The sequence below is a fragment of the Daucus carota genome, chromosome 3 (assembly GCF_001625215.2).
Source record: "Daucus carota subsp. sativus chromosome 3, DH1 v3.0, whole genome shotgun sequence".
Taxonomy (NCBI): Eukaryota; Viridiplantae; Streptophyta; class Magnoliopsida; order Apiales; family Apiaceae; genus Daucus; species Daucus carota.
Window position 1 is genome coordinate 13241262 of NC_030383.2, and position 26781 is coordinate 13268042.

Genomic DNA, 26781 nt, shown 5'->3' on the forward strand with positions numbered 1-26781 from the left:
ACACGATACTCTACATTATTACCATCAACAGAGCAAAAAAAAAATACAATTGTTTCATTAAAAGTACAGGCTGATGAACCAAAAAACATTCTCTAATATTTCTAGTAACAGAGCAGCAAACTGAGGTTAAGGTAGCATATGAACTACCAGTCAAGTGCAGATTAAGGTAGCATATGAACTACGTAGAATGCTGTTTGGTATTTCTTAGTATCTTTGTGTTTGCTGTTACAGAGCGTTAAATGAAAAATTGCTTTGTAAATTTAAAAGCAGACTCCTCAATAATTTTGGAAAAAGATGTATTTCAATTTTTGCTGGAAATTGTTACAAAATTTCCCAGTCAAATGTTATCAAAATATTATTTTTATTAGGGGTTTTCTCATAAATATATAAATCTATAATTATTTTTGCAAAAATACTATATCTTTTTTTAACTATTTTGCAAAAATATCAAAATTTTGAAAATATTTGCAAAAATACTATATGCAATCATACTTGCAACCACTTGCAACCAGATGCAACTATATTTGCAACCCATGCGGGGGAATTATCTGAAATCACATCTGGCTGCATCTAGTTGCAGACCGTATTTTTGCAAATATTTTCTAAAAAATTAGTATCTTTGCAATTTTTTTCAAAAGATAGTAAAATTACAAAAAAAAAAACTTTAAAAAGTGGTATATTTGATAAATTCCCTTATTATTATTATAATTCAAAATATGCAAATGTTAAAAAAATTTACCAGCACCATTTCTTTCTAACAACATCATTTCTTTCTAACAACATCAGGTGAAATGAGAAGGCATCCGCTTCAGTTAGAATAATACGAGTCAGTCGATCATATAACCGCCTCGGTTAGAATAATACGAGTCAGTCGACCATATAATTCACTCAATTTGTTGCGATCATTCTACCCAGGACGGTACGAGTCACTGACTATGGAGAGTAATCTTCGGCTGTAAAAATGAACAACTAAGAACTATCGAGGTCCAAGTGTCGTAATACTAAAGTCGCTAGATGAAGATAACATACTTGTGCTTTGTGAACCATCTTTTCCATTGCGTTTTCTTTCTGCGAAAAATCCTGGTTTCTGGGGTTCGGCCAATGCAATTTTACTATTCAACATCAGAACCACAGATGACATGTCTGGTCGGTATTCTGGGTATTCTTGAACGCAAAGTAATCCTATCTGAATAACTCGAAACATTTCACATTGATTGCCGGACTCCAAGATTGCGCTGTCAATCAATTCCTTAAGTTGCTCTCCATTAAAACATCTCCATGCCTTATTGTAGCGGTTACAGAGATCACAGTTAGTTATGCTTCCACAGTTGTGATTTACATTTAGATATGTAATGATTTCTTAGAATATTTGCATATGCACTTACATGTCCCAGAAGGTTGAGATTGTGATCTGGATGTTCGAAACATCTGTTTCTTTTCCCGCTTACTATTTCCAGCACTAACACACCAAAACTATAAACATCGGATTTTGTAGAGAATACACCATCAATCACATACTCCGGGGGCATGTAACCGCTGTTAAGACATAAGAAAGAGAAGCATGTTAGTTTTGGCGTAAGGAAACCAAAAGAAGACTAAGCAAATGTTGTAGAAATCGTACAATGTCCCAACAACCCTTGTTGTATTCGCCTCAGTTTGGTTTCCTCCAAAGCTTCTTGCCATACCAAAGTCTGAAATTTTGGGATTCATGTCACGGTCAAGTAGAACATTGCTAGCTTTAAGATCTCTGTGAATGATTCTTAGCTTGGAGTCTTGATGAAGATACAGAAGTCCCCGAGCAACTCCATTTATTATATTGTATCGTTTTGGCCAATCCATCAACCCGCTTATTTCTTTACCTATCCATTTTTGTTAGTGTCAGACAACTGTATTAGTTCAAATTGCTCTTCTACTGAATCGTGTAAAGATTCTTTTTCCTTTTCTATAAAAAATTAGAATAGGACTTATATTTCATTTTGCAAGTATTAATGTTAAGAACAGATTAAAAAAAAAAAAGATGTTAAGAGGGAGATACCGAATATATAGGAATCTAGACTTTTGTTGGGCATGAACTCGTAGATTAATATCCTTTCTTCTTCTTTAATGCAATAACCAAGAAGCGAGACAAGATTCCTATGCTGAAGTTTAGCAATTAATGAAACTTCATTTCTGAATTCATCTATTCCCTGTCTTGAATTCTCTGACAGCCTTTTCACAGCTATTTCTTGCCCTTCCTCTAGCAATCCCTGCAAATGGATCACTTTGATTGTTCAACATAGTCCTTTGTTATCAGGACAATGTTCCTACTCCTTCATCGCCTCAAAATTGCTACATTGTCTATCAGAACTATAAATTTATGGACCAAGGTATGCATTATACGTTTTAGATATGCTAAATTGTTTCCAGTACGTCTGCAACGGCCTGAGCTGCAAAGTCATATATGTTCATGTTGGTCGCAATTAAACATACTGTATATCAAATATTTTTTATTATTAGTTTCACTCTACACTAGAGAATAATTACTTTAAACAGAGGCCAATTCTGTCCACTAGTACTATGAGCTCCAAAGGAAAAACCTATAACGGAATTAGTAAAAAGATGCTGTAGTCTGCTAAGTCAAATTTGAAACAAAAGTTTTTCAAATTCGATATTTTGTTGTGGCAGAATGTATCTGAGTGACTAGCCTGTCATGTGCAATTAATACTGACCTTGTAAACAGGTCCAAAGCCGCCCTCTCCAATCTTGTTACTGTGGCAGAAGTTGCCAGTGGCTTTAGCAATTGTTTTGAACTCGAAAAATGGTACCTCCAGATCTTGCTCTTCAATCGAATTTAACCTTCCTGCGTAGTGAGAAGCAACTTAAAAGTAAGTGGTGCCACAAGTTATAAAATGTTCTCAACATTATACTCCAACTCATGAAACCAAGCAGTCAAGCACTTGCCTTCTCTATTCAAGAGCGAGCTTTCTTTATCAAGCCTTTTCTTCTGAAACAAAAACAAGACAATCAAGGCTGATATTGCAGCAATTACTGCAAGAATTGATATGAATAGCATTTGCTTCGTTTTGGATCCCTTTCCCTCATCTACAGAAAAACAACAAAAATGTTAATTTTGAATATGTACTTGAACTCGGTGCATAGTTAAAACTCTGTGATTGTGTGAAATAAGTTTTACCCAGTTCAGAGGCTGACATTCTCACGTATATATCTTGCCCATCTTCTGTAGACCCCTTAATATCCATCAATTCCTCAAACCATAACAAGCATCCACTTCCACCTCTTTCGATATTTATATTTGAATAAGCTGTACAAGTACAATTCTTTAAGCACATACTTTTGCATTCGTGGAGATTCATGCTCAAGTTGTACCATGAGTGTTGTGTGTCAGGTAATTTAACTTCTGAGTGCTTGATAAAACCATCTCCTTTTGCACAATCTAATGGGGTTATACGAGCACACCCGTTTGTCCAATCGGCTGCTTCCCATTTTTCTGGCAATTTTGGATTGAATCCTTTCAAACATGAACATCTAGGAGAGCTGCTAATGTCACAGGTACCATATGGACCACAAACTCCATATTGATCACAGTCATTTGCTAGCAATGTCAAATAAGTCGTCCATTCTTGATTCTGACCATTCCATATTAGACGCTGTAAATTGCCATTCATAGTCAGTATAAACCTTGTCCTGGTACTTGTATTGAAAACGCGTGCTGCATAATAGATCTCCTTCTGCTCAAGGAAAAACTCATTCAAGTAGATTGTGTTTGATTTCGGTATTGGACTACCACTAAACCGATTACCAACCCATGGTCCACTTCTAGCTTTTAGTTTTGATCCTTTCCACAACATAAGCTGTGGATAGCCATGAGTATTCATTCGATGAACAAAACTTCCCGGAGACGGATCATCGACACTTTTCCATGACGAGAGATACCATTCAAGACCAGTCACCAGATTCTTCCCCAGTTTCATGCCAGGCAACATTGTATCTCCCATATAATCAAAACTCTGCCATACAAAACCTTCATCTTTGTCATCCCTAAAAACAAGATTCCCAGTATCCAACAGCTGAGCAACTGGATTTTTCACAAATCTTGAAGAATTTGAGGACCAAACAATTGTATTTGTAACGGCATCAGCAAAAAGAGAAATGGCCTTATTATCAATCCTTAGTATCCCAGAAGTGTCATTAAGCGGTACATTTCTATTAGCCACCCATACAACTGTCCCATTCGATATTTTGTTGAACCATATACCCACATACCGATTTGCACTACTTCCCGGGCTGAAAAATCCCAATTGGAATTCGCCGTTTGCTGATACAATAGTGTCCCCATCTTTTAATGCCTCATTTATACTCAACACATCTACAGCAGCAGCAGAGTTATAGAGTAAAAAAATGAAAGAAAATACAAAAAAGGCGGCGTTAACCATCCTTTAGCTCTAGTTTCTCAACTCAAGAATCTAAACTTGCAATGAAGCTTTTGCAGAAACAACCATTTTCATCTGTGTTTTTGTTGTGGATATGAAGGGGCAGAGTTGACATGCCTAACAGTTTTTTATATGGCCTGTTTGGAAAGTCGTATTTCATTTGGAATTCTGTATTTGATCAAATGACATTTTTGATCATACGAAAGTCGGATTTGAATTTCATTCGAAATCCAGAACATTCAGATATTAGTATAAAACTGAGAATTTGGAATGACACTCAAATTATGTTATTTAAAATTCAAAATTTGAAATGAAATACATGTTTCTGAACGTAATCTAACAAAAATTCACCAAACACCTTTTTAATAAGAAAAATCATAAAATTGGGGTAGTTAAACTTCCATCTAGTATTGTATCCCAGTTGTATGGTCCTGACAAACAGATAATATGAAAGATACTCTATAAAAATTGGTCCATGATAGAGATAAAGAAATTTTTCACCTTATTCACATGGCTTGTTGACATATTATAATCCAAGGGCTTTGCCTGGGCGGCGATCACCATCAACCAGCTTGGATATGTCTGCACTCTGCAGAAAATGAAAATACATACATATTTCAATATTTACAACCACCTAAATTTATCATTTTAAGTTCAGTTTCCATATTTTGGGTTGTGACCAAAATTGATCTTTCGTTGTCATGAACCAAAAAAAGCATGATTGTAGTACTTTAACTTTTCACTCGGACTCGGTCCAATCAACTAAACGGAGGGCTTTAGAGTTTTTTATTGTTCAGTAAACAAAATATCAAAACTCTTGAATATTTTTAGGTGGAGTCAAACTCCTTGTATTTGACATTAAGTGAGTGTATAAAGCGCCTTTCTTTAATTTAAGGAGCTTCTTGATATGCTGCTGGACATTAATCTTAATAATTGTAGATGTTATTAAGAGTTGTTTATCTGAGCTTAAAGTTCTTATTTTAATCTGAAAAATGGCAGGTTGTTTAATAAGTTAAAAGTTAGTTTAAAGTCAGAAATAAGCCAGAAACTGACTTAAAGTCATTGATTAGTTTAAGGTATTTTTTCTGATGACTAAATTTTTTTGAACTTTAAAAAAAAAAAAAATTATCATAAGATACACATATATCATTTTTATTATTATATTTAGTAACTCATAAGTTATTAATAAGTCAATATTATCCAAACAGATTTTTTAAACTATTCTTATCATATAATTCATATTAAGTCAAAAGTCACGTTAAGTGAAGAGCTATAAACTCAGCCAAACAAGACTTTTATCCTGATTCCTGACTGTTGATAATAGCATCCAATTCCACACTCACATTTAGATGCTTTCAACTTAAAACACGCTGTTCAGTTGATCACTTCTCTGCTTTCCACATGTTTTTCATTGCCACCATCTACCACTCTCACTGCCAAATCCTATCTGATAATTTCATCACTGATCTACTACAGTGAATTTTAAAATGTGATGGGTGGATATTCTCTACGCGAAGTCACTCAATCTGAATAACTTGAAGAGTCGGGGTAACATAGCCCTGGAGTATACACAGTAATCTGCTGTTATAAGAGTAAGATACTTAAAACTATCGTGGTCTTACTGTTGTGATACAAAAATCACTTGATAAAGATAACATCTGCGGGCATTCTGAATGGTTGTTTTCATTCCGTCTTCTCTCTAAGAAAAATCCAGGTTTATGGGGTTTAGGCAGTGCAATTTTACTATTCAACATCAGAACCACAGATGACATGTCTGGTCTGTCGTCTGGATACTCTTGTACGCAAAGTAATCCGATCTGAATAACTCGAAACACTTCATATTCACTGCTTGACTCCAAGATTGACCCGTCAATCATTTCCCCAAGCTTCTCTTCATCAAAACATTTCCATATCTAAAGGATGTCATCAAACAGATTACAATTAGTTTTGCTCATTTTAAAACTTTGTCCGTAAATATTGTTACTTTACATGCATAGGCACTTACATGTCCCAGAAGGTTGAGATTGTGATCTGGATGTTCAAAACATCTGTTTTTCTTGCCGCTTACTATTTCCAGTACCAAGACACCAAAACTATATACATCGGATTTCGTTGAGAATATACCATCCATCACATACTCAGGGGGCATGTAACCACTGTAAGATATAGAAAGAACATGTTAGGTTTTTGCTTAAAGAACTAAAAAATGCTTTGCAATATTGAAGAAATCGTACTATGTGCCAACCACCCTTGTTGTATTCGCTTCAGTTTGGCTTCCTCCAAAACTTCTTGCCATGCCAAAGTCCGAAATTTTTGGATTCATCTCCTCATCAAGTAAAATATTTCCGGCTTTCAGATCTCTGTGAATGATTCTTAGTTTGGAGTCTTGATGAAGATACAATAGTCCCCTGGCAACTCCATTTATAATATTGTAGTCTTTGGGCCAATCCACCAACCTGCTTAGTTCTTTATCTGTTCATTTTTAGTGGTATCAGATTATCAGTTCAAACTGCTCAGTTCATTTTTCTTACTGATATTAGACTATTACATCAATTGCCCCACTCATGAATAATGAAAATGAGAGTTTTTCTTTTGGGAAATATTCAAGGTACTACTAATAATACTTCTTGCAATTACTTTTGTGAGTGAAAAAGATGACATTTTGTTGAGGAATATACCAAAAATATAGGAATCCAGACTTTTGTTGGACATGTACTCATAAATCAAAATTCTTTCCCCTTCCTCGATGCAATAGCCAAGAAGCGAGACAAGATTCCGGTGCTGAAGTTTAGCAATCAGTGAAACTTCATTTTTGAATTCATCAATTCCTTGTCTTGAATTCTCTGACAGCCTTTTCACTGCAATTTGTTGTCCGTTCTCTAGCACTCCCTGCAAATTGATCATTTTATACAGTATGTTACCTATCTGGACATTGTTCTTTCTTTCTTTAGCAACTTTGTACTATTTATTTATCTCATAATTTTGTAACTATATTCAGCAAGAGCAATATGTGTAGATTATGTTCAAACATACTATACTCATAGACTGCGCCTGCAAAAGTTTAAATTGCAAACTCATATGTCTCGGATAAACTATATTCTGCAATTGGCACTGACCTTGTAAACAGGTCCAAATCCGCCCTCTCCAATCTTGTTTCTGAGGCAGAAGTCACTAGTGGCATCAGCAATTGTTTTGAACTCAAAAGATGGTAAATCCATATTTTCCTCATCATTTGAATCTAACCGTCCTGCATAATAAGAAGCAACTTAAAGGCAATTGAGGCCACAAGTATTACAATGTGTCTGACAACATACTCCAACTAAATTTATGATAAAGTACTTTTAGCAAAGAATTAAGCCATCTAACACTTGCCTTCTCTATTCAGCTTTCTCTTTTTATACAAATACAGGATGATCAAGGCTGATACTAGCGTTGCTACAGGAATTGAAATGAATAGAATCCGATTTACTCTGGAACTCTTGCTTTTACCTACAATGAAACAGAATTTTTTTTTAAAAAAAATCATTTTGAGATTTTCCCCAATATTATGCAGAGTTGACACAATACAACTTTGTAACATAACAGACTTACCTAACTCAGAGGCAGCCATTCTCACATAAATATGTTGTCCGTCTCCTGTGGAGCCCTTGAAATCCATCAAACCCTCGAACCATAACAAGCATCCACTTCCACCATTTACAACATTCATATTTGAATAAGCTGTACAAGTGCAATTCTTCAAGCACATACTTCTGCATTCCTCAAGATTCATGCTGAAATTGTACCACGACTGTCGTGTGTCTGGCAATTTAACTCCTGAATACTTGACAAAACCGTCTCCATGCCCACAGTCCAATGGAGATATGCGAACACATCCATCTGTCCAATCGGCTGCTTCCCATCTTTCAGGAATTTTTGGCTGGAATCCTGTCAAACATTCGCATCTTGGAGAGCTGCTAATGTCACAACTACCATATGGACCACAACGTCCATACTGATCACAGTCACTCGCTAGCAAAGTCAAATAAGTTGTCCATTCTTTAATCTGATCATTCCATAATAGAAACTGTAAATTACCATTGGGAGTCAAGATAAACCTTGTAGCAGCGCTTTCATTTAAAAGATGCAATGCGTAATAAATCTCTTTCTGGCCAACGAAAAACTCATTCAAGAAAAGATTGTTAATTCTTGGTACTGGACTACCACTAAATCGATCACCAACCCATGGTCCACTCCTTGCATACACTTCTGAACCTTTCCACAGCATAAGCTGAGGGTATCCATGAGTATTCATTCGATGCACAAAACTTCCACGAGATGGATCATCCACACTTTTGGACGACGAAAGATACCATTCTAGGCCAGTTACCAAATCCTTTCCTAATCTCATTCCAGGCAACATGGTATCTCCAAAATAGTCGAAACTCTGCCACACAAAACTCTCTACCCCAACCTCTTTTTCGTCCCTGAAAACAAGGTTCCCGGAATCCAACAGTTGAGCCACTGGATTTTTGACAAATCTTGAAGAATTCGAAGACCAGATAATCGTATTTGTAGCAGCACTGGCATATAGTGAAATGGCCTTATGATCAATCCTTAGTATGCCAGAAGTGTTATTGAGCGGTGCATCTCTATTAGCCACCCATACTACAGTCCCATGTGATACCTTGTTGAACCATATACCCACATATCGTTTGGTACTAGATCCGGGACTGAAGAATCCAAGTTCAAATTCACCATTCGCTGATACAATAGTGTCTCCATCTCTGATTGTCTGATTTATTTTCAAGAAATCGACGGTGGCGGAGCTGGTGGAGATAGAGAGTATCAAAATTGTGGAAAACAAAAAAGAGGTGGAGTGATTCATCTTTCTGCTTTAGATTCTCTCATCAGATTTTGCAATAAACAAGAAGCTGTGGAGCAAGTTCTCTTATCTTTGCCTTTATTATGGCACAGTACAAGGACAAAGGTCAAATGTGTGTCATGTATATTACTCCCTCCGTCCCATTTTAGTTGTCACATTTGGTTTTGTGCCGGTCAAATTGATTAAAGTTTGACTAAAATTTATTAATATTTTATCAATTGAAAAAATAAAAAAAATATATCACCGCAAATAACTTTTAATCTACTTTAAGATGTAATTTTCAGTTTTTTAAAATAATAAAGGAGTGAATTGTAATCTTTGGTCAAAAATTAGTCAATTTGACCAACAAAAAAGGAAATGTGACAACTAAAATGGGACGGAGGGAGTATTTGACAAAATTAATGGATTTTAAACATTATCGAATAACCTCAAATTTCACGAATGAAAAAAAATCTTTTAAAATTTCAATCAAATACACCTCTTATTAATTTATTCAAGATGAAAAAGTATTAGCCAGAAATTGACTCATATATTATTTTAACCAAAAGAGACGTTTGGATGGTAGGCGGGACGAGTGAGGTATGGGAATGAGTATTCTTATCCATCAAGTGGTAATGAGAATCCGGTCGATACAACAAAAATGCTAATTCAAACTAATTCAAACCCCAACACATGGTCAGACTTTTTTCTGGCCGATGTCCAAAAACTAAATTCGACCACACATTCAAAAACTAACAAAAGAAAAGTGATAATGGTTTCTACTTTGTATTAGGTTGGCCCTCAATAACAATGGCATTGATGTGAATGAGTCATCTTTACTAGTCCCTACCAACTGGGTCTATTCAAAAGACTTTAAACATACATGAATTCAGGAGTTTATGTCCAAATACCAATATACAGTTGTAGCTTTGTAATCACGCACGTTTCCGAACTATATTACCTTCAGCCATCAACAGTTTGTAATACTTAACAAACTCAAGACAAAGACAAAACAACTCTCTGTCGTTTTATGTGTTCCAACTTCCAAACCTTTGTGTCTCAGTCTGCTGACTATTGGATATCTCTTAACTCCTTCCAATTCATCACTTACAAAATCATGGCGGCTGGGGGTAAACTGGTGCAATTATAAACTATCTGCGATTGCGTCCCGAGAAGCCAACTGCTTCTGTGAGCCTAGATCATGATGCTAGATCCCTGCATTATAGGCTCAAGTCCAGCTTCAAATTACGAAAGTAATAATGACATTCTTCCTACTGCATCCATCCATCAATTAAGCAACACGCTGAAATAATCAACTACAGGATTATACAGAATGATGGCTTAACCGAAGAATAATACAACTTTTTCTCTTTGAAATGACCAAATGCAGCTTTCAGTAACATCATTATACTCTTAGAAATTTTCATTCTGCTCACTAACCGTTACATTCCATTAAAAATTTGATGGAATGTTGATTAAGCTTGGTGGCCTGGCTTGAATAAATCCAACGTAACATGTACAGTCACTTGAAATAGCGCTTTGATCACTCAACTGGCTCGAAACTTATAATTTGATCACTAAACTGATGAAAAAAAACTGAAAAGAGACCAGACAAAAAGCTCTCCTACAACAACATCAAGTGCTCTCCTACAACACGTCTTTACAACAAGATACACACATTATCATCAATGATTTCACTCACAAATACTTCACTGCTTCGAATACTCTATCCATGTAAGATAACAAAACAAGCTTAAGGGTGCTTTTTTACTTTTCTCAATAACTCGGTGATTGGCTAGCTCTTTACTGCTATTTCCTTTTCGTCATAAAATAATTCTAGAAAAATGAGCATACACAGAATCTTTAATATTGGTTATATTAAACCAGAGCAATGCATATCTTGTTGATCCTTTAGTCCATCAACATATTAATCTGGCTTGCTGGCATCCTTTAGTCCAACAACATTGTTCTTAAAATTACTAGGAAGTCTCTCCATATATACGATATACGAGGTTAATAGTTTATCTGTTACGCAAGGGAGAGATTAGTACATACTCCCTCCGTCCCCCTCAATTGTTTACATTGGAGGGGGACACGGAGACCAAGACAATGTATGAAAAATGAGTAAAGTTGGATGAAAAGTGGGTAAAGTGGTGGGACCTATCAATATTTAATAATTGATTTGAGATAGTGGAGGAAAGTAGTGGGTGTAATAGTAGTTTTTATTGTTAAATATGAGATAGTGGGGGTAGATAGTGGGTGTAATGATGGGAAAAACTTACTATTTATAGTAACGTAAAGAAATGAGAGGGACATCCCAAAATAGTAACTGTAAAGAAATGAGAGGGACAGAGGGAGTATATGTTTATATCCTGAACAGCTTTGATACTCTTAACGAGGAAAGTATCATGCTCTCTTGCATGATCAAATTGTAAGTGAATCAGAGGAAATGCGTTTAGATGAAGTTTAGATGCATCACAATTATTACCTTATAAACAGCCCCGAAGCCACCTTCTCCGAGCTTAGAGTCTGTAGAGAAGCCATTGGTTGCACTAGCTAAGGTTGAGAAGTCAAACAATGGCAACTCAGCATCCTTGTCACCATTCCCAAAGTCGCCATCGTCATCAAGATACAACAGCCTTTTTATCCTTGCAATTTTCACTCGCAAAGGAATAATACAATTAATACTAAGCAAAATATTCTGAAAGAAAACCTTGAATCAATTAAATTATATATTACCATCTGGATGTTTCTTTTTCTTCCTGATTACCCACAGACAAGCTCCAAGCATCGTTGTTACAGTAAGCAGAATAGGGATGATCATGAATCTTATTTTAGACCTCCCTTTTTTAGCTTCAAGTTGAGACAGTAAGTAATATCAATTCACTAATTACCAAGAAATAAGGGGGGAGCAATATGAGCAATCAGTGGTGCTAAGTTGTTAGTAAATAAAAGAAATTTAGTATACCTAATTCAGATGCAGCCATTCTTATGTAAAGATCTTGACCATTTTCTCCCTGCTCTCTAATATCAATAAGCTTATCAAGCCATAACAAGCATCCGCTTCCACTGCCTCTGATATCTGTATTTGCATAAGCTGTACACGAGCAATTCTTCAAGCACAGCCTCTTACACTCGTCAAGACTCATGTTCCTGTCAAACCAGGAACTCTGAGTATCTGGTAGTATCAACCCTGACTGCTTCACGAATCCCTCTCCATCCGCACAAGTCAATTCAACTTTCCTTGCACAACCACTAGACCAATCTGCAACATCCCATTCTTTTTGACTTTTTGGCTCAAATCCGTCTAAGCACTCACACTTAGGAGATCTGTTAATGTTACAACTACCATAAGGTCCACATAACTTATAACGATCACAATCATCTATCGGACCACTAAGATAAAGTCGCCAAATTTGTGATTTTTCAATCCATACCCATCTTTGAACAGAACCAGATGGACTCAATACTATCCTTGTAGAAACTGAATTATCAAGAAGTTTGTAATAATAATACAACTCCTTATCATTGGAGACGAAATAAAACTCATAAATTGGGTTAGACTTGAAGTTGGGTGCAGCAGAAAAACGAACACCATTCCAAGGCCCAGCTCGAGAATGTATAGCAGAGCCTTTCCTCGTCAATAACTGAGGAAATCCATTGGGATCAATACGATTAGTATATTCACCTGGAGATGGATCATCATCAGTTTTCCAAGAACTGAGATACCTTTCAAGCCCAGTTTCCAAATTCCACCCGAGTTTACAACCTGGTAGAAATGTATTTCCAGGTATATCAAAACTTTGCCACAGATAATTTGCAGGGTCACTGTCCTTTACATCTCTAATAACAAGATTCCCAGAATCCAACAGCTGCGCGACAGGACTATTGACAGGCGTGGACGAGTTTGATGACCAAACTACGTTATCAAAACTATCAAGAATGACAAGGATTCCATTGGTGTTGAGTTTCAAGAGACCAGATGTAGTATTGAGAGGAGTTTCTCTGTTGGCAATCCATACAATTGTCTTGAGGGGTATCTTCTTGTACCATATACCCACGTATCGATTTGTGGAGTTGCCAAGACCAATGAAGCCGAGCTCGAATTGACCACCGGCTGAAACTATTGTGTTTCCATCTCTAACAGATTGGTTGGGCCTTATAATATCTTCCGTTGCTATAGAGTTGAGTGAAAGAGAGAACACAAAAATGCAGAATATCAAAGTGACAGAAGCACTTGTTGTACTGGTGCGTTCCATTAACTTGAGGACGTATTGAAGGATTGGTTTCTTCTTTAAACTAACAGTGTTGGAGTCCATTTTAATTAAAGAACTCTAATGCTGTAGTGTTGAACATACAATTTCAACTCAAAAGCGCAATATACCAACTACAACGACTCTATTGGATCCAAGCCTATATATATAATTCAAACTTGATGGCTGCACTATTGTGTAATTTCTCAGGATTTTCTTCTTCGAATTTTTCTTGACTCGGTTGTGGCCCATAATTGAGACAAGTGCAGGACCTGGCTCCATAAGTCCTTAATGCAGAGGTGTCATAACATTACTTGGTATGACATGACATTCATATTTTTCTTGATTCTAATTCTTTTTTATAGAAATGTTAATTAAAATTTTCTAATTTTTTCCGTAGAACAGAGATGACAAAACATAATATGACGTTTATATTTTCCTTAACTCTAAATCTGTTTTGATAAAAATGTTAACTAAGTTGCTAATTTTTGATAAGAGAATAGTTAGACTATATTATTATTATTATTATTTTTTGTTGACAAAGAGTTAGACTATATTATTAAAAAATATAATTATTGGCAAAAGAATTGAAATATAACAAATAATAATTCCTAAAAGATATAAAATGAAATGAATAATAATAACATATAATTGATGAGATTCAGGAGACTAACAGTTTGTGAATTAGTCAGTGTATGAATAACAAGGAGAGAATGTATTTACACTAAAGAAGAACAATGAGAAATGAAAGAGAGTGTTCACAATGACCATTACTGAACTACTTGATGTCTTGATTCTATATATACACACATGTTTACTAACTAACAGCTGTCAATCTTAACAAACTATTCTTCTAGAAGCTTCTTATCACATCTGAAAGTTGATGCTTGATGCTGACACATGTATGCTGAGTTGGAACGTGTTGCTGCTATAGCTCTTTATCAGAGACCAGTTTTACTATAGAGAGGTGTTTCTCTATTGGCAATCCAGTAATGTCTACTTCGGCAACGGAGTTTAGTAGAAGGCAGAATAAGATTATGGACAATAACAATGTCAATGAAGCAGTTGCGGAACTTTGGCCTTCCATTAACTTTGACATGTTTCCTGTGTTTGGGTAAGTTGAATGAGCCGAAAAGGAAGAGAGTTTTCAATGGTACAACTGTCAGATAATTTTGTAGGAGAGATTTGATCGAAAGCATTACGTCAAAACACATTAAGGTTCCATACACGGCTAATTATTACTAGTACATTACAAATATTGTGAACTAATGTACTATTAATGCACTGGAAACAATATAGATGACTAGCCATGCCTAGGGGCGTGGACAAGAAATTTATGGGGTATATTCAATTCGCAATTTGGATTTTAAGGGATTACTAATAAATCTAGTTTGGTATTCACTAAATCCTTCCATTCAGATGAACGAGAATTAGACTTGTGTTACTAAATAAAAAGAACATTAGCCTGAACTGGTCTTATGCCATCAACAATGGAATCATCAAGCTCTGTTGTTTGATAAGATCTAAAACAGAATCGAAGTGTATGCTAAAATCTAACAATGAACTTTGGGATGGAAATTGATAACAGTGCTTAGGTTCGAGAGAGAAATCAGTTGCTTCAGTCAAGAATTTGGTGATACAATCTATTATCACCAGAATCTCATGAAGATCACTTGGAATAAGAAATAGATCTATTTACTGTATAAATATAATAATGCTATATTAGCACATTGTTTTTTTTTCCTTTCCCTTTGGACATTGAAATTTGAAATATTAAAAGCTGCAATCATAATTTATATTTTTGAATACAATAAAAACGAAAAATAATATGCTTATCTAGGAGCTATAGCTGTCACACTGCAGTAGTTGGATGAAGATGCTGAAGAGTCTGCTTCGTGCACATTCCTCTCAATGAAGAATCCAGGTTGCTTAGGTTGAGGCAGAGGAAGTTCACTGGTTAGCATTAGCACCACTGTTGCCATGGTTGGCCTGTCTGCTGGATATTGTTGCACACATAATAACCCTATATGAATAGCTCGAAACACTTCGTATTGATGTTCAGGGCTTAAATCTTCAATAACCTCATCTACTAGGTCCAACACATTTCCGTCTATATAGGTTCTCCATGCCTAAAACATTTGAAAATTTAGCGATGAGTTCAATTAGTAAAACATAAGTAATGATAATATAACTACTTTATAGGATGGTCTAGAAACTTACATGTCCGAGAAGGTTAAGATTGTGATCTAGATGAGTAAAATTTTTGTTTCTTTTTCCATTCACCGTCTCTAAAAGGAGTACTCCAAAGCTATAAACATCAGATTTCACCGAAAATATGCCATCCGTTGCATACTCAGGAGACATGTAACCACTGCAAGAACATCTGATGTATCACATTTTTGCTAATAGAAACATTATTTCTTACAATGCAAGATATTCTTACTATGTTCCAACTACTCTAGTTGTATTGGCTCCTGTTTCCGTCTCTCCGCAGATCCTTGCTGTGCCAAAATCTGAAATTTTTGGGTTCATCTCAAGATCAAGCAAAACATTACTGGCTTTAAGATCCCTGTGTATGATCCGCAATCTAGAATCCTGATGAAGATAGAGAAGTCCCCTGGCGATGCCATTAATGATGTTATACCGAGTAGGCCAGTCAAGCGTGTATCTTTTCGTCTTGTCTAATCAAAAGGTCATTAAAGTTAATCCCGTGATGTGAGTGAAAAATTTGCTAGTAGACGTAGAATATATGATTAAAAAATGAATGCATGATCATTGCTACAGAGAAAACGTATACCAAATATGAACGAGTCCAGGCCTTTATTGGGCATGTATTCGTACACCAACATTCTTTCTCCCTCCTGCACAGAGCAGCCGAGAAGCTTCACAAGGTTTCGGTGCTGAAGTTGAGCAATGCAGGAAACTTCATTTTTAAACTCTTTCAATCCTTGCCTCGAATCCTTCGAAAGCCTCTTTACAGCTATTTCTTTTCCATCATCGAGCATACCCTAAAACAAATCACTGATAAACTTTCATCTTCTCTAATGGGATAAAATGACATTTTCTTTCGTCAATTACTCTAATGAAGAAGCAAGACCATGTACCAAGAGCTACACATGCTTCAACTCGTGATGTTTCTGATTTCGTAAACAATTATTTTATTTGTTGGGTTATGCTTAGGGGTGGCAATCGTTTCGTTTTGTATAATTTTTTTCGTGTACACGAAGGTGAAACCTGTATCCGCCCGTTATTAATTTCGTGTACCTAATTTGAAATCCGTATCCGATCCGAAACGTTTCGTGTATATTTCGTTTACTTTTCCAGTATATTATATATAAAAATATTAATATATTTTTTAATCAAAAAAATAGATTTAATATATATTTTCCTTTATAATTTTATTAAATGTGAATGATATATTTATACATGTATACAATTCTATGTAAATTGTTAATGTGTCTACAATATATATCCACACATACATATAAATATATACTTTTTACACAATTATATATCTGATATATCATAACATATATATAATAAATATTATGTACAAATATTTCGTGTACTTTCGTGTACCCCAATTAAAAACCCATATCCGATACGAAATCTATAGTGTACTTTCGTGTTTCGTGTATCGAAAATCAAAACCAATATCATTTTTTTCGTGTCGTTTCATTTCGTGTTAACGTGTTACGTGTCAAATTGTCAGGCCTAGTTCTACTATACAATTTAGTTGACTTTTAACCTTGATCAGATGCTGGCATGACAATTACCTTATAGACAGGCCCAAAGCCACCTTCTCCAAGCATGGAGTATTTTGAGAAGCCATTGGTTGCAATATCTAAGGTTGTGATGTCAAACAATGGCAACTCTAAATCCTCGGCACCCATCTCATTGCTCCCACAGTTTTCAAAATACGGGTCTGTTATCCCTGCATTTTCCATGTGCAAACTCATACAGTAAAGTAAAAGCATAAACTTGAAAATTCGAAAGAAGACATTGAATTGTTGTAATACCTTCTGTGTGCTTCTTCTTCTTCTTTTTGTTCCTGATTACCCACAGGCATACACACATCATTGTTACCGTCATTAGAATAGGTATCCATACGAACCTTACTTTGGATCTCCCTTTTTTGCCTTCATAATTAAACAGGAAGTGAATCAATTTACTATATTCCACAAAACAGGGAAAGACATATATGTAACAAGTAGTTCTGAAACCGGTAGACGGTATTAAATGAAAACATTCAGAGTACCTAATTCAGATGCAGCCATTCTTATGTAAAGAACTTGACCGTTCTCTTTCTCATCTCTAATATCAATAAGCTCATTAAACCACAACAAGCATCCGCTTCCACTGCCTCGAACATCTGTATTTGCATAAGCTGTGCATGAGCAATTGCTCAAGCATTCTTTCTGGCACTCGTCAAGGTTCATATTCTTATCAAACCAGGAACGCTGAGTATCTGGTAATTTCAAGCCTGAATGTTTCACAAATCCCTCTCCATTCCCACAACTCAGTTTTTCTTTCCTTGCACAGCCTCTGGACCAGTCTGTAGCATCCCATCCTATTTTATCTTTTGGCTGAAAACCACGGAAACACATGCACTTAGGAGAATTGTCAATGTTACAGCTCCCATAAGCTCCACATACCCTATAATAATCACAATCATCAATTGGTCCAGCAAGAAAACGCTGCCAAATTCGAGATTTTTCAATCCATACCCATCTTTGTATATAACCTAATGGATTCAACACCCTCCTTGTATAAACTGAACTATTAACAGCTTCGTAAACATAATATAACTCCTTGTCATTAGAAACAAAATTAATCGTGTAAATTTGGTTGGGGCTCAAGTTGGGCGTTCCAGAAAATCTAAGGCCATTCCAAGATCCCCCACGTGAATCTATAGCCGAACCTTTCCTTATCATGAGCTGTGGAAATCCATTACGGTCAATATGATTTGTATATTCACCTGGAGATGGATCATCAAGACTCTTCCAGGAAGTGAGGTATCTTTCTAGCCCCGTTTCCAAATTCCACCCGAGCTTAGCACCTGGTAAATGAGTGTTTCCAGGTTTATCAAAACTTTGCCACAGGTAATTATCAGTCTCACTTTCATCTCTAATAACAAGATTCCCAGAATCCAGCAGCTGCACAACAGGATTATTCACAGATGCCGTGGAGTTTGACGACCAAACCACATCATCAGAAGCATTGAGAATGACAAGATTTCCGTTGCTGTTAAGTCTCAAGATATTTGATGTAGTATTGAGAGGAGCTTCTCTGTTGGCAATCCACACAATTGTCTTTTCCGCTATCTTCTTGTACCATATACCCACGTACCGATTTGCCGAACTCCCAACAGTTACAAAGCCAAGTTCGAAATGAGCAGCAGATGAAACAATAGTGCTTCCATCATCTCTAAGGATTTGGTCTGGTCCTATAATATCTCCGGCTGCTGCTACTGTACAGTTTAGTGAAACTGAAAATAACAAAATGCAGACTAAAAAAAGCTTCAAAACTGTTGTAGAGCTGCAGCCTTCCATTAACTTTGTTATATTATTTCAGTTGTTGCTCAGAGAGAAATGAAAAATTAACAGTGTCCCCCCCGCCTTTTAATTGTGGATTTTACATGTAGCTTTCCGAGAGGTATTCCCCTTCCCTAACGTTATGTCTGTCAATTATGCACCACACACGTTTCCATCGGCATCTGTAATATCAGCAGGAATTCCCTTATGAAACTTCGAAGTCCTTCCTTTATTTGTGCCTGCTATCTGCATGACTTGTTTACTACGCTGAGATTGAAAAACTTTCAATAACAGTCTTTTTTATTAGTTTATATGAAGAGACCAGCCTGGGAAACCACATATGTTGTCCGAGGTTTGCAATGTTGTCTCAATACAAAAGTGATCTATAGAATCCGCCCCCGAATCATTTACATATCACAACAAGGCTGTGGTTACCATCCATTTTTACCCAAGGAATCTAGTCCGTTGCAATTTATCAACTAGGGATGCTGATTTTTTAAAACTGCAGCCTGGCTTGGTCGAAAGTTTAAAGACAAGTAGACAACCCGCATGTAATAACATAAAAAGCGCATAAACCAAACCATATAAATATAAATATGGTGTGTTTTGCGTGCTTTATAAATTTAAAAAATAAATACTTTTAATTGAAATTATGAATAAAATATAAATATATGGTGATGAAAATATTTTTTATAATAAATTTATTTCAAATTTATAATCTCCGAGTTGCATACTAAAAAAAATTTAAGCAAAAATGTTTATTTAATAATAATGAGTATCAGGACATGTATTATTATAATATAATCAGTTTATAGAATTTAGTATAATAGTAATACAAGAAGCTAGATTTATTAAATAATAACTAATTAACTATTTGGTTTCGAAAAAAAATAATTAATCAATTATTATTTGAAGAAGTTTAACAAATATACACATAACATAATTGTAAATTATATATATATATATATATATATATATGTGTGTGTGTATATAATGAGTTGGGCTCAATGGAGATCGTAAACTTTGGAGTCATCAGAGACTACAAGATCTACCGTTAAAATAATCTGACAATTAATAGACATAATTAAATATTCTTTATCCTGCATGTATAGTAATGTAATATTAATAATTTACACTATTCTTATCCTACATTTCTAGTAATATATTATTAATATTCTCGTCCTGCATTTCATGTTTTAGTTTTAATTCAAAACTATCTTTATAATTTACACTATTCTTGTCCTTCATTTTTAGTAATGTAATATTAATAATTTGTCCCTCATATTTGTGATATATCTAAGTGTTATTTTTGTCTTGCAACAAATTCAATTCGTTGCCGGACAATGACAATAAATTTAATGCTAATCATAACAATTTCCAACTACATCTTTGTTTGTTTTGTATGCAATTATTAATTTTATTTGTTAAGATTTCGGTGATCGAAGACCAATATTATGAAATTATTATTTTATGTTAGGCAGGATTTAGAAGTACTACTTGTTATTCACCGATTTAGAAGTGCAGAATAGGATAATATTGCAGCACTTGGATGTGTAAGAAATGGCTTTTACTTAATTCAATATTTGTATACAGTGGTACTTTCTAAACTATAAGAGCATCTCCAATGACGTTAGCTATAATTGTTGGCTAAATTGGACCTGTAAGACATTATGTAAAATTTGCTGAACCTGTAAGACATTGTGTTTCAATGGTATTGGCTATATTGGTTGGCTATGATTTAAAAATAGTATGTTATTAATATTTAGATGTTATAAATAAAATATATCAGTTTAATATGTTAATTAATAATATTTAATTAGCAGGAAGGAGGAAAATAAATTGCGGGAAATGACGTGGAATTCACTACAGATCTGTAGTGGTTCGACAAATATAGCTATACATAGGAGGATGGCTATAATTATACATAAGGGCTTGTTGTGGTTGGAGTTAATTTTTTATGAATATTGGCTATAAAATTTAATTTTGGAAAGCCACCTAGATTTTTAGCTAAGGGCTTGGAAGGGTTGGAGATGCTCTAAGCAAGATATAAATTCTTTTGTCTGGCTTTGATTCTAATAATTTTAAGGCAAACAATACATAATTCAGTTGTAAAACCAGGTCAAATTTAAATTTGCAAGAACCGAACATCTTTTGGTCTGCAGTCCAGTGGCAGAAGTCTCTTTACCAAGTTCCACACACTGTCGACCAAATTTTCTTTCCAAAAAGAAATGAGTGGTGACTTGCATTTCTTCGCCCTCTATTGACCGGAACCTTGTTGACAAGTTTGCATATCAACTTAGTCCTCCCCTTATTCCTGTTTCGTGTGGCAAAATATTAGAACTTTAAAAGTTAAATAATTTAGTATTAGAATTGTGTTCTAAAATAAATAAAACATTAGCCTGAACAGGTCCTGTGCTATTGATAATGGAGCCATCAAGCTCTGTTATATGATAAGATTTAAAATAGAATCGGAGTTGATGCTAAAATCTAACGATGAAGTTTGGGAGGGAAACGGATAACAGTGGTTGGGTCTGAGAGGGGAATCAGTTGCTTCAATCAAGAGTTTGCTGATACAATCAATTACCACCAAAATCTCATGAAAATCACTACGAATAAGAAAGAGATTTAGTTGCTGTATAAATATAATAATGCTAATAATATGTTTATCTAGGAGCTATAGCTGTCACACTGCAGTAGTTGGCTGAACACGATGAAGAGTCTCCTTCGTGCACATTCCTCTCGATGAAAAATCCTGGTTGCTTAGGTTGAGGCAGGGGAAGCTCACTGGTTAGCATTAGCACCGCCGTTGCCATGGTCGGCCTGTCTGCTGGATATTGTTGCACACATAATAACCCTATTTGAATAGCTCGAAACACTTCGTATTGATGTTCAGGGCTTAAATTTTCAATAACCTCATCTACTAGGTCCAACGCGTTTCCATCCATATAGGTTCTCCATGACTAAAACAGTGGAAATTTAGCGATGAGTTCAATTAGTAAAACATAAGTAATGACCATTTTACTACTTTATATGATGGTCCAGAAACTTACATGTCCTAGAAAGTTAAGATTGTGATCTAGATGAGTAAAATTTTTGTTTCTTTTTCCGTTCACCGTCTCTAAAATTAGTACCCCAAAGCTATAAACATCAGATTTCACCGAAAATATGCCATCCGCTGCATACTCAGGAGACATGTAACCACTGCAAGAACATCTGATCTATCACATTTTTGCTAATAGAAACATTATTTCTTAGAATGCAAGATATTCTTACTATGTTCCAACTACTCTGGTTGTATTGGCTCCTGTTTCCGTCTCTCCGCAGATCCTTGCTGTGCCAAAATCTGAAATTTTTGGGTTCATCTCAAGATCGAGCAAAACATTGCTGGCTTTAAGATCCCTGTGTATGATCCGCAATCTAGAATCCTGATGAAGATAGAGAAGTCCCCTGGCGATGCCAATAATGATGTTATACCGAGTAGGCCAGTCAAGCGTGTATCTTTTCGTCTTATCTAATGAAAAGGTCATTAAAGTTAATCCAGTGCTGTGAAAACAAGGTGAAAATTATATGATTCAAAAATTAATACATGATCACTGTAACAGAGAAGAAGTATACCAAATATGAACGAGTCCAGGCTTTTATTGGGCATGTATTCGTACACCAACATTCTTTCTCCCTCCTGCACAGAGCAGCCGAGAAGCTTCACAAGGTTTCGGTGCTGAAGTCGAGCAATGCATGAAACTTCATTTTTAAACTCTTTCAACCCTTGCCTCGAATCCTTTGAAAGCCTCTTTACAGCTATTTCTTTTCCATCGTCCAGCATACCCTAAAACAAATCAATGAGAAACTGTCATCTTCTGTATTGGGATAAAATGACATTTTCTTTCGTCAATCACTCTAATCAAGAAGCAAAATCATGGACCACGAGCTACACATCATATAATTTATGTTTCTGATTTCATAAACAGTAATTTTATTTCTTGGGTTCTATACGATTAAGTTGACTTTTACCTTATAGACAGGCCCAAAGCCACCTTCTCCAAGCATGGAGTATTTTGAGAAGCCATTGGTTGCAATATCTAAGGTTGTGAAGTCAAACAATGGCAACTCTAAATCCTCGGCACCCATCTCATTGCTCCCACCGTTTGCAAAATACGGGTTTTTTATCCCTGCGATTTCCATGTGCAAACTCATACAGTAAAGTAAAGTAAAAGCATAAACTTGGAAATTCGAAAGAACACTGAATTCTTGTAATACCTTCTCTGTGCTTCTTCTTCTTTTTGTTCCTGATTACCCACAGGCATACACACATCATTGTTACCGTCATCAGAATAGCTATCAAAACGAACCATACTTTGGATCTTCCTTTTTTAGCTTCACAATCAACCAGAAAGTATATCAATATACTAGATTCAACAAAAGAGGGAAAGACATATATGTAATAAGCAGCGCTGAAACAGTTAGTAAATGAAAACACTCAGAATACCTAATTCAGATGCAGCCATTCTTATGTAAAGATCTTGACCATTCTCTTTCTGATATCTAATATCAATAAGCTCATTAAACCATAACAAGCATCCGCTTCCACTGCCTCTTAACATCTGTATTTGCATAAGCTGTGCATGAGCAATTGGTCAAGCACATTTTCTCGCACTCACCAAGGCTCATATTCTTATCAAACCAAGAACGCTGAGTATCTGGTAATTTCAAGCCTGAATGTTTAACAAATCCATCTCCATTCTGACAACTCAGTTTTTCTTTCCTTGCACAGCCACTAGACCAGTCTGCAGCATCCCATCCATTTTTATCTTTTGGCTGAAAACCATTGAAGCACATACACACAGGAGAAGTGTTAATGTTACAGCTCTCATAAGCCCCACATACGCTATAATAATCACAATCATCTATTGGTGGAGAAGAATAAGGCTGCCAAATTTGAGATTTTTCAATCCATACCCATCTTTGTATATGACCAGATGGATTCAACACCCTCCGTGTATAAACTGAACTATTAACAGCTTCGTAAATATAATATAAGTCCTTATCGTTAGAAACAAAATCATACTTGTAAATTGGGTTGGGGCTCAAGTTGGGCGTGCCAGAAAATCTAAGGCCATTCCAAGGCCCAGCACGTGAATCTATAGCGGAACCTTTCCTTATCATTTGCTGTGGAAAGCCATTACGTTCAATATAATTTGTATATTCACCTGGAGATGGATCATCAAGACTCCTCCAAGAAGTGAGGGGTCTTTCTAGCCCAGTTTCCAAATTCCACCCCAGCTTAGCACCCGGTAATTCAGTGTCGCCAGGTTTATCAAAACTTTGCCACAGGTACTTGTCACTCTCACTTTCTTCTCTAATGACAAGATTCCCAGAATCCAGCAGCTGCACGACAGGATTAGTCACAGATGCTGTGGAGTTTGATGACCAAACTACGTCATCAGAAGCATTGAGAATGACAAGATTTCCGTTGCTGTTAAGTCTCAAGAGATTTGATGTAGTATTGAGAGGAGCTTCTCTGTTGGCAATCCACACAATTGTCTTTTCCGCTATCTTCTTGTACCATATACCCACATACCGATTAGCGGAACTCCCAACAGTTACAAAGCCAAGCTCGAAATGAGCAGCAGATGAAACAATAGTGCTTCCATCATCTCTAAGGATTTGGTTGGGTCCTATTATGTCTCCGGCTGCTGCTACAGTACAGTTTAGTGAAACTGAAAATAACAAAACAGTTTAGTGAAACTGAAAATAACAAAATGCAGAAAAAGAAAAGCTTCAAAACTGTGGCAGAGCTGCAGCCTTCCATTAACTTTGTAATATTCTTTCACTTGTTGCTCAGAGAGAGATAAAAAATCAACCGTCGTCTCCTTGATTAATGTCATATATGTAATATCGGTTTTTCTAGTGTGTGCCCATGGACATACACTAAGCACCAAATTTTATAAATTTGGTGGATTTTGATTGGCTCATGCTTCTTTATAATGGTGGACCCCCCTGCAAATTCACCAACCACACCAATCAAAATCCACCAAAATTATAGATTTTGGTGCTTAGTGTGTGCCCATGGGCACACACTAGACAAACCCATGTAATATAAACATTGAATTCTATCTTAGGCAAATTCCAAGTGTTTGCTTTATTTATGACTGCTATCTGCATGACTTGAATCCTACAGCTGACTATGTAAAATTATTATGAAGTCACCATGCTGCACTCAGTAAAATAATACCTCCATCATATCTCAGCACCAAAAACTCAGCCCAACAGATTGAATGCGATCTTATATCTTATGAAATATGAACTGTGAATTCTATCTTATATCTTATGAAAATTTCAAGTATTTTTTTTATTTCTGACTGTTATCTGCATGACTGAATCCTGCGGTTGACTATGTAAAATTGCATTCTCAAAGAGTTAAATATCCGGTAGGTGACTGTTTCGTCTAAAAAATTCAAGCAGATTTTTGACTCAAACTGGTCATCACTTAACTTAATTTATTTATGCCGAAAATCGAAGATTGAATTACCCAAAATTAAAAAATGATAAAATAGGAGGGTAAAGCTGGTCAATATGATTACTAAAATTTGCTAATTGGCTCACAGAATCATGGTTAAATCAGGTTTTGATTCCTTGAAACCTCAAAAATAGGGAAAATCAAAGCCAGATTTTACCATGATTCTATGAGTCATATAGCAAGTTTTAGTAATCATATTGAAGTTTCTATATTAACATTTTTCAATTTTGGGTAATTTCAATTTTTTACTTTAACGGAATGATCAAATTAAATTGATTAATGATTAGTTTGAGTCAATTTTATGATGATTGGCCTAATTGAATTTTTTGGGCCAATAAATCCCCTGCTTGATTTCAGAATACATACATATATTTGAATAAATCCTTATTTTCTTCGAATAACACTTGCCAAACATGCCCAAAATATAAATTACTAAAATACAAATAAATCATTGATTGAATCTTTTTCACTGACGTTGCATAATATAGCAAAAATTTATTAGTAGAGATCTCAAACAAATAATTCGGATTCGGATTTGTCTATATCCGCATCTGGATTCGAAAATTCATATGTGTGACTAGATCCGAATCTGAATTTTTTAAAAAGTAATATCCGAATCTAGAAATACATATGGAAACACACACTATAATATGAATACATATGGAAACACACACTATAATATTATATATAATTAATTTCGGATTTAGATATTATGAGATAAGAAATAAATATGCCTATATTTATATTCATATCCGGATTAATCGGATGCGAAAATATCCATTTTGTCTCAATTATAAATAATATCCATTTTATCTCAGATATTACAAACGGATATCAGGTTATTTGGACCAGCTATTAGAGCATCTCCAACGGCGTTGGCTATAATCGTTGGCTAAATGGGACCTGTAAGACATTATGTAAAATTTGTTGAACGTGTAAGACATTTTGCTTCGATGGTATTGGCTATATTGGTTGGCCATAATTTAAAAATAGTATGTTATTAATATTTTAGATTGTTAAAATAGAATATATCAGTTCAATATGTTAATAAATGATGTGCAATCTTCCTACAGATTTCTTACAGACCTGTAGAGGTTCGACAAAATTAGTCATCCATAGGATGTTGGCTAAATTTATAAATAATAGCTGAGCATGGTTGGAGTTGAATTTTTTGAACTATTGGCTAAATTTTTTTTATTTTAAA

At 35.4% G+C, this 26781-nt stretch overlaps 2 protein-coding genes and 1 pseudogene across 2 annotated transcripts; all 3 read right to left on the reverse strand.

The window, feature by feature from the left end:
• Positions 1-663: 663 nt before the first annotated feature.
• LOC108214194 (uncharacterized) lies at positions 664-12264 on the reverse strand. The gene is made up of 17 exons (XM_017386039.2): positions 12242-12264; positions 11762-12126; positions 8022-9370; positions 7803-7919; positions 7547-7677; positions 7109-7319; positions 6665-6902; positions 6436-6586; positions 6039-6343; positions 5484-5537; positions 3173-4434; positions 2941-3081; positions 2709-2839; positions 2036-2246; positions 1622-1859; positions 1386-1536; positions 664-1282 (listed from the first exon to the last, which is right to left on the reverse strand). Exons 3-17 carry the CDS (start codon positions 9295-9297, stop codon positions 977-979), a joined length of 4923 nt encoding a protein of 1640 aa, XP_017241528.2. The 5' UTR covers positions 9298-9370; positions 11762-12126; positions 12242-12264; the 3' UTR covers positions 664-976.
• On the reverse strand, positions 10851-13592 carry LOC135151381 (G-type lectin S-receptor-like serine/threonine-protein kinase At4g27290). Its single transcript, XM_064089804.1, has 4 exons — positions 12242-13592; positions 12013-12126; positions 11762-11934; positions 10851-10931 (listed from the first exon to the last, which is right to left on the reverse strand). Exons 1-4 carry the CDS (start codon positions 13590-13592, stop codon positions 10851-10853), a joined length of 1719 nt encoding a protein of 572 aa, XP_063945874.1.
• Positions 13593-15220: 1628 nt separating this feature from the next.
• Positions 15221-24796, reverse strand: LOC108212269 (uncharacterized; annotated as a pseudogene).
• Between the last annotated feature and the right edge of the window lie 1985 nt (positions 24797-26781).

What these genes read in the sequence shown, in the direction of transcription:
- LOC108214194 (XM_017386039.2), bottom strand. Translation starts at nt 9,297, where the DNA reads ATGAATCACTCCACCTCTTTTTTGTTTTCCACAATTTTGATACTCTCT. An exon ending in ATCTCAACCTTCTGGGACAT is followed by an intron (nt 6,344 to 6,435) that starts GTAAGTGCCTAT and finishes GACATCCTTTAG; the next exon opens with ATATGGAAATGTTTTGATGA. An exon ending in ACAACAGTAAGACCACGATA is followed by an intron (nt 5,538 to 6,038) that starts GTTTTAAGTATC and finishes TTTTTTTTAAAG; the next exon opens with TTCAAAAAAATTTAGTCATC.
- LOC135151381 (XM_064089804.1), bottom strand. Translation starts at nt 13,592, where the DNA reads ATGGACTCCAACACTGTTAGTTTAAAGAAGAAACCAATCCTTCAATAC. An exon ending in AATGGCTGCATCTGAATTAG is followed by an intron (nt 12,127 to 12,241) that starts GTATACTAAATT and finishes CTCAACTTGAAG; the next exon opens with CTAAAAAAGGGAGGTCTAAA. An exon ending in GCTTCGGGGCTGTTTATAAG is followed by an intron (nt 10,932 to 11,761) that starts GTAATAATTGTG and finishes CTTGTTGTAAAG; the next exon opens with ACGTGTTGTAGGAGAGCACT.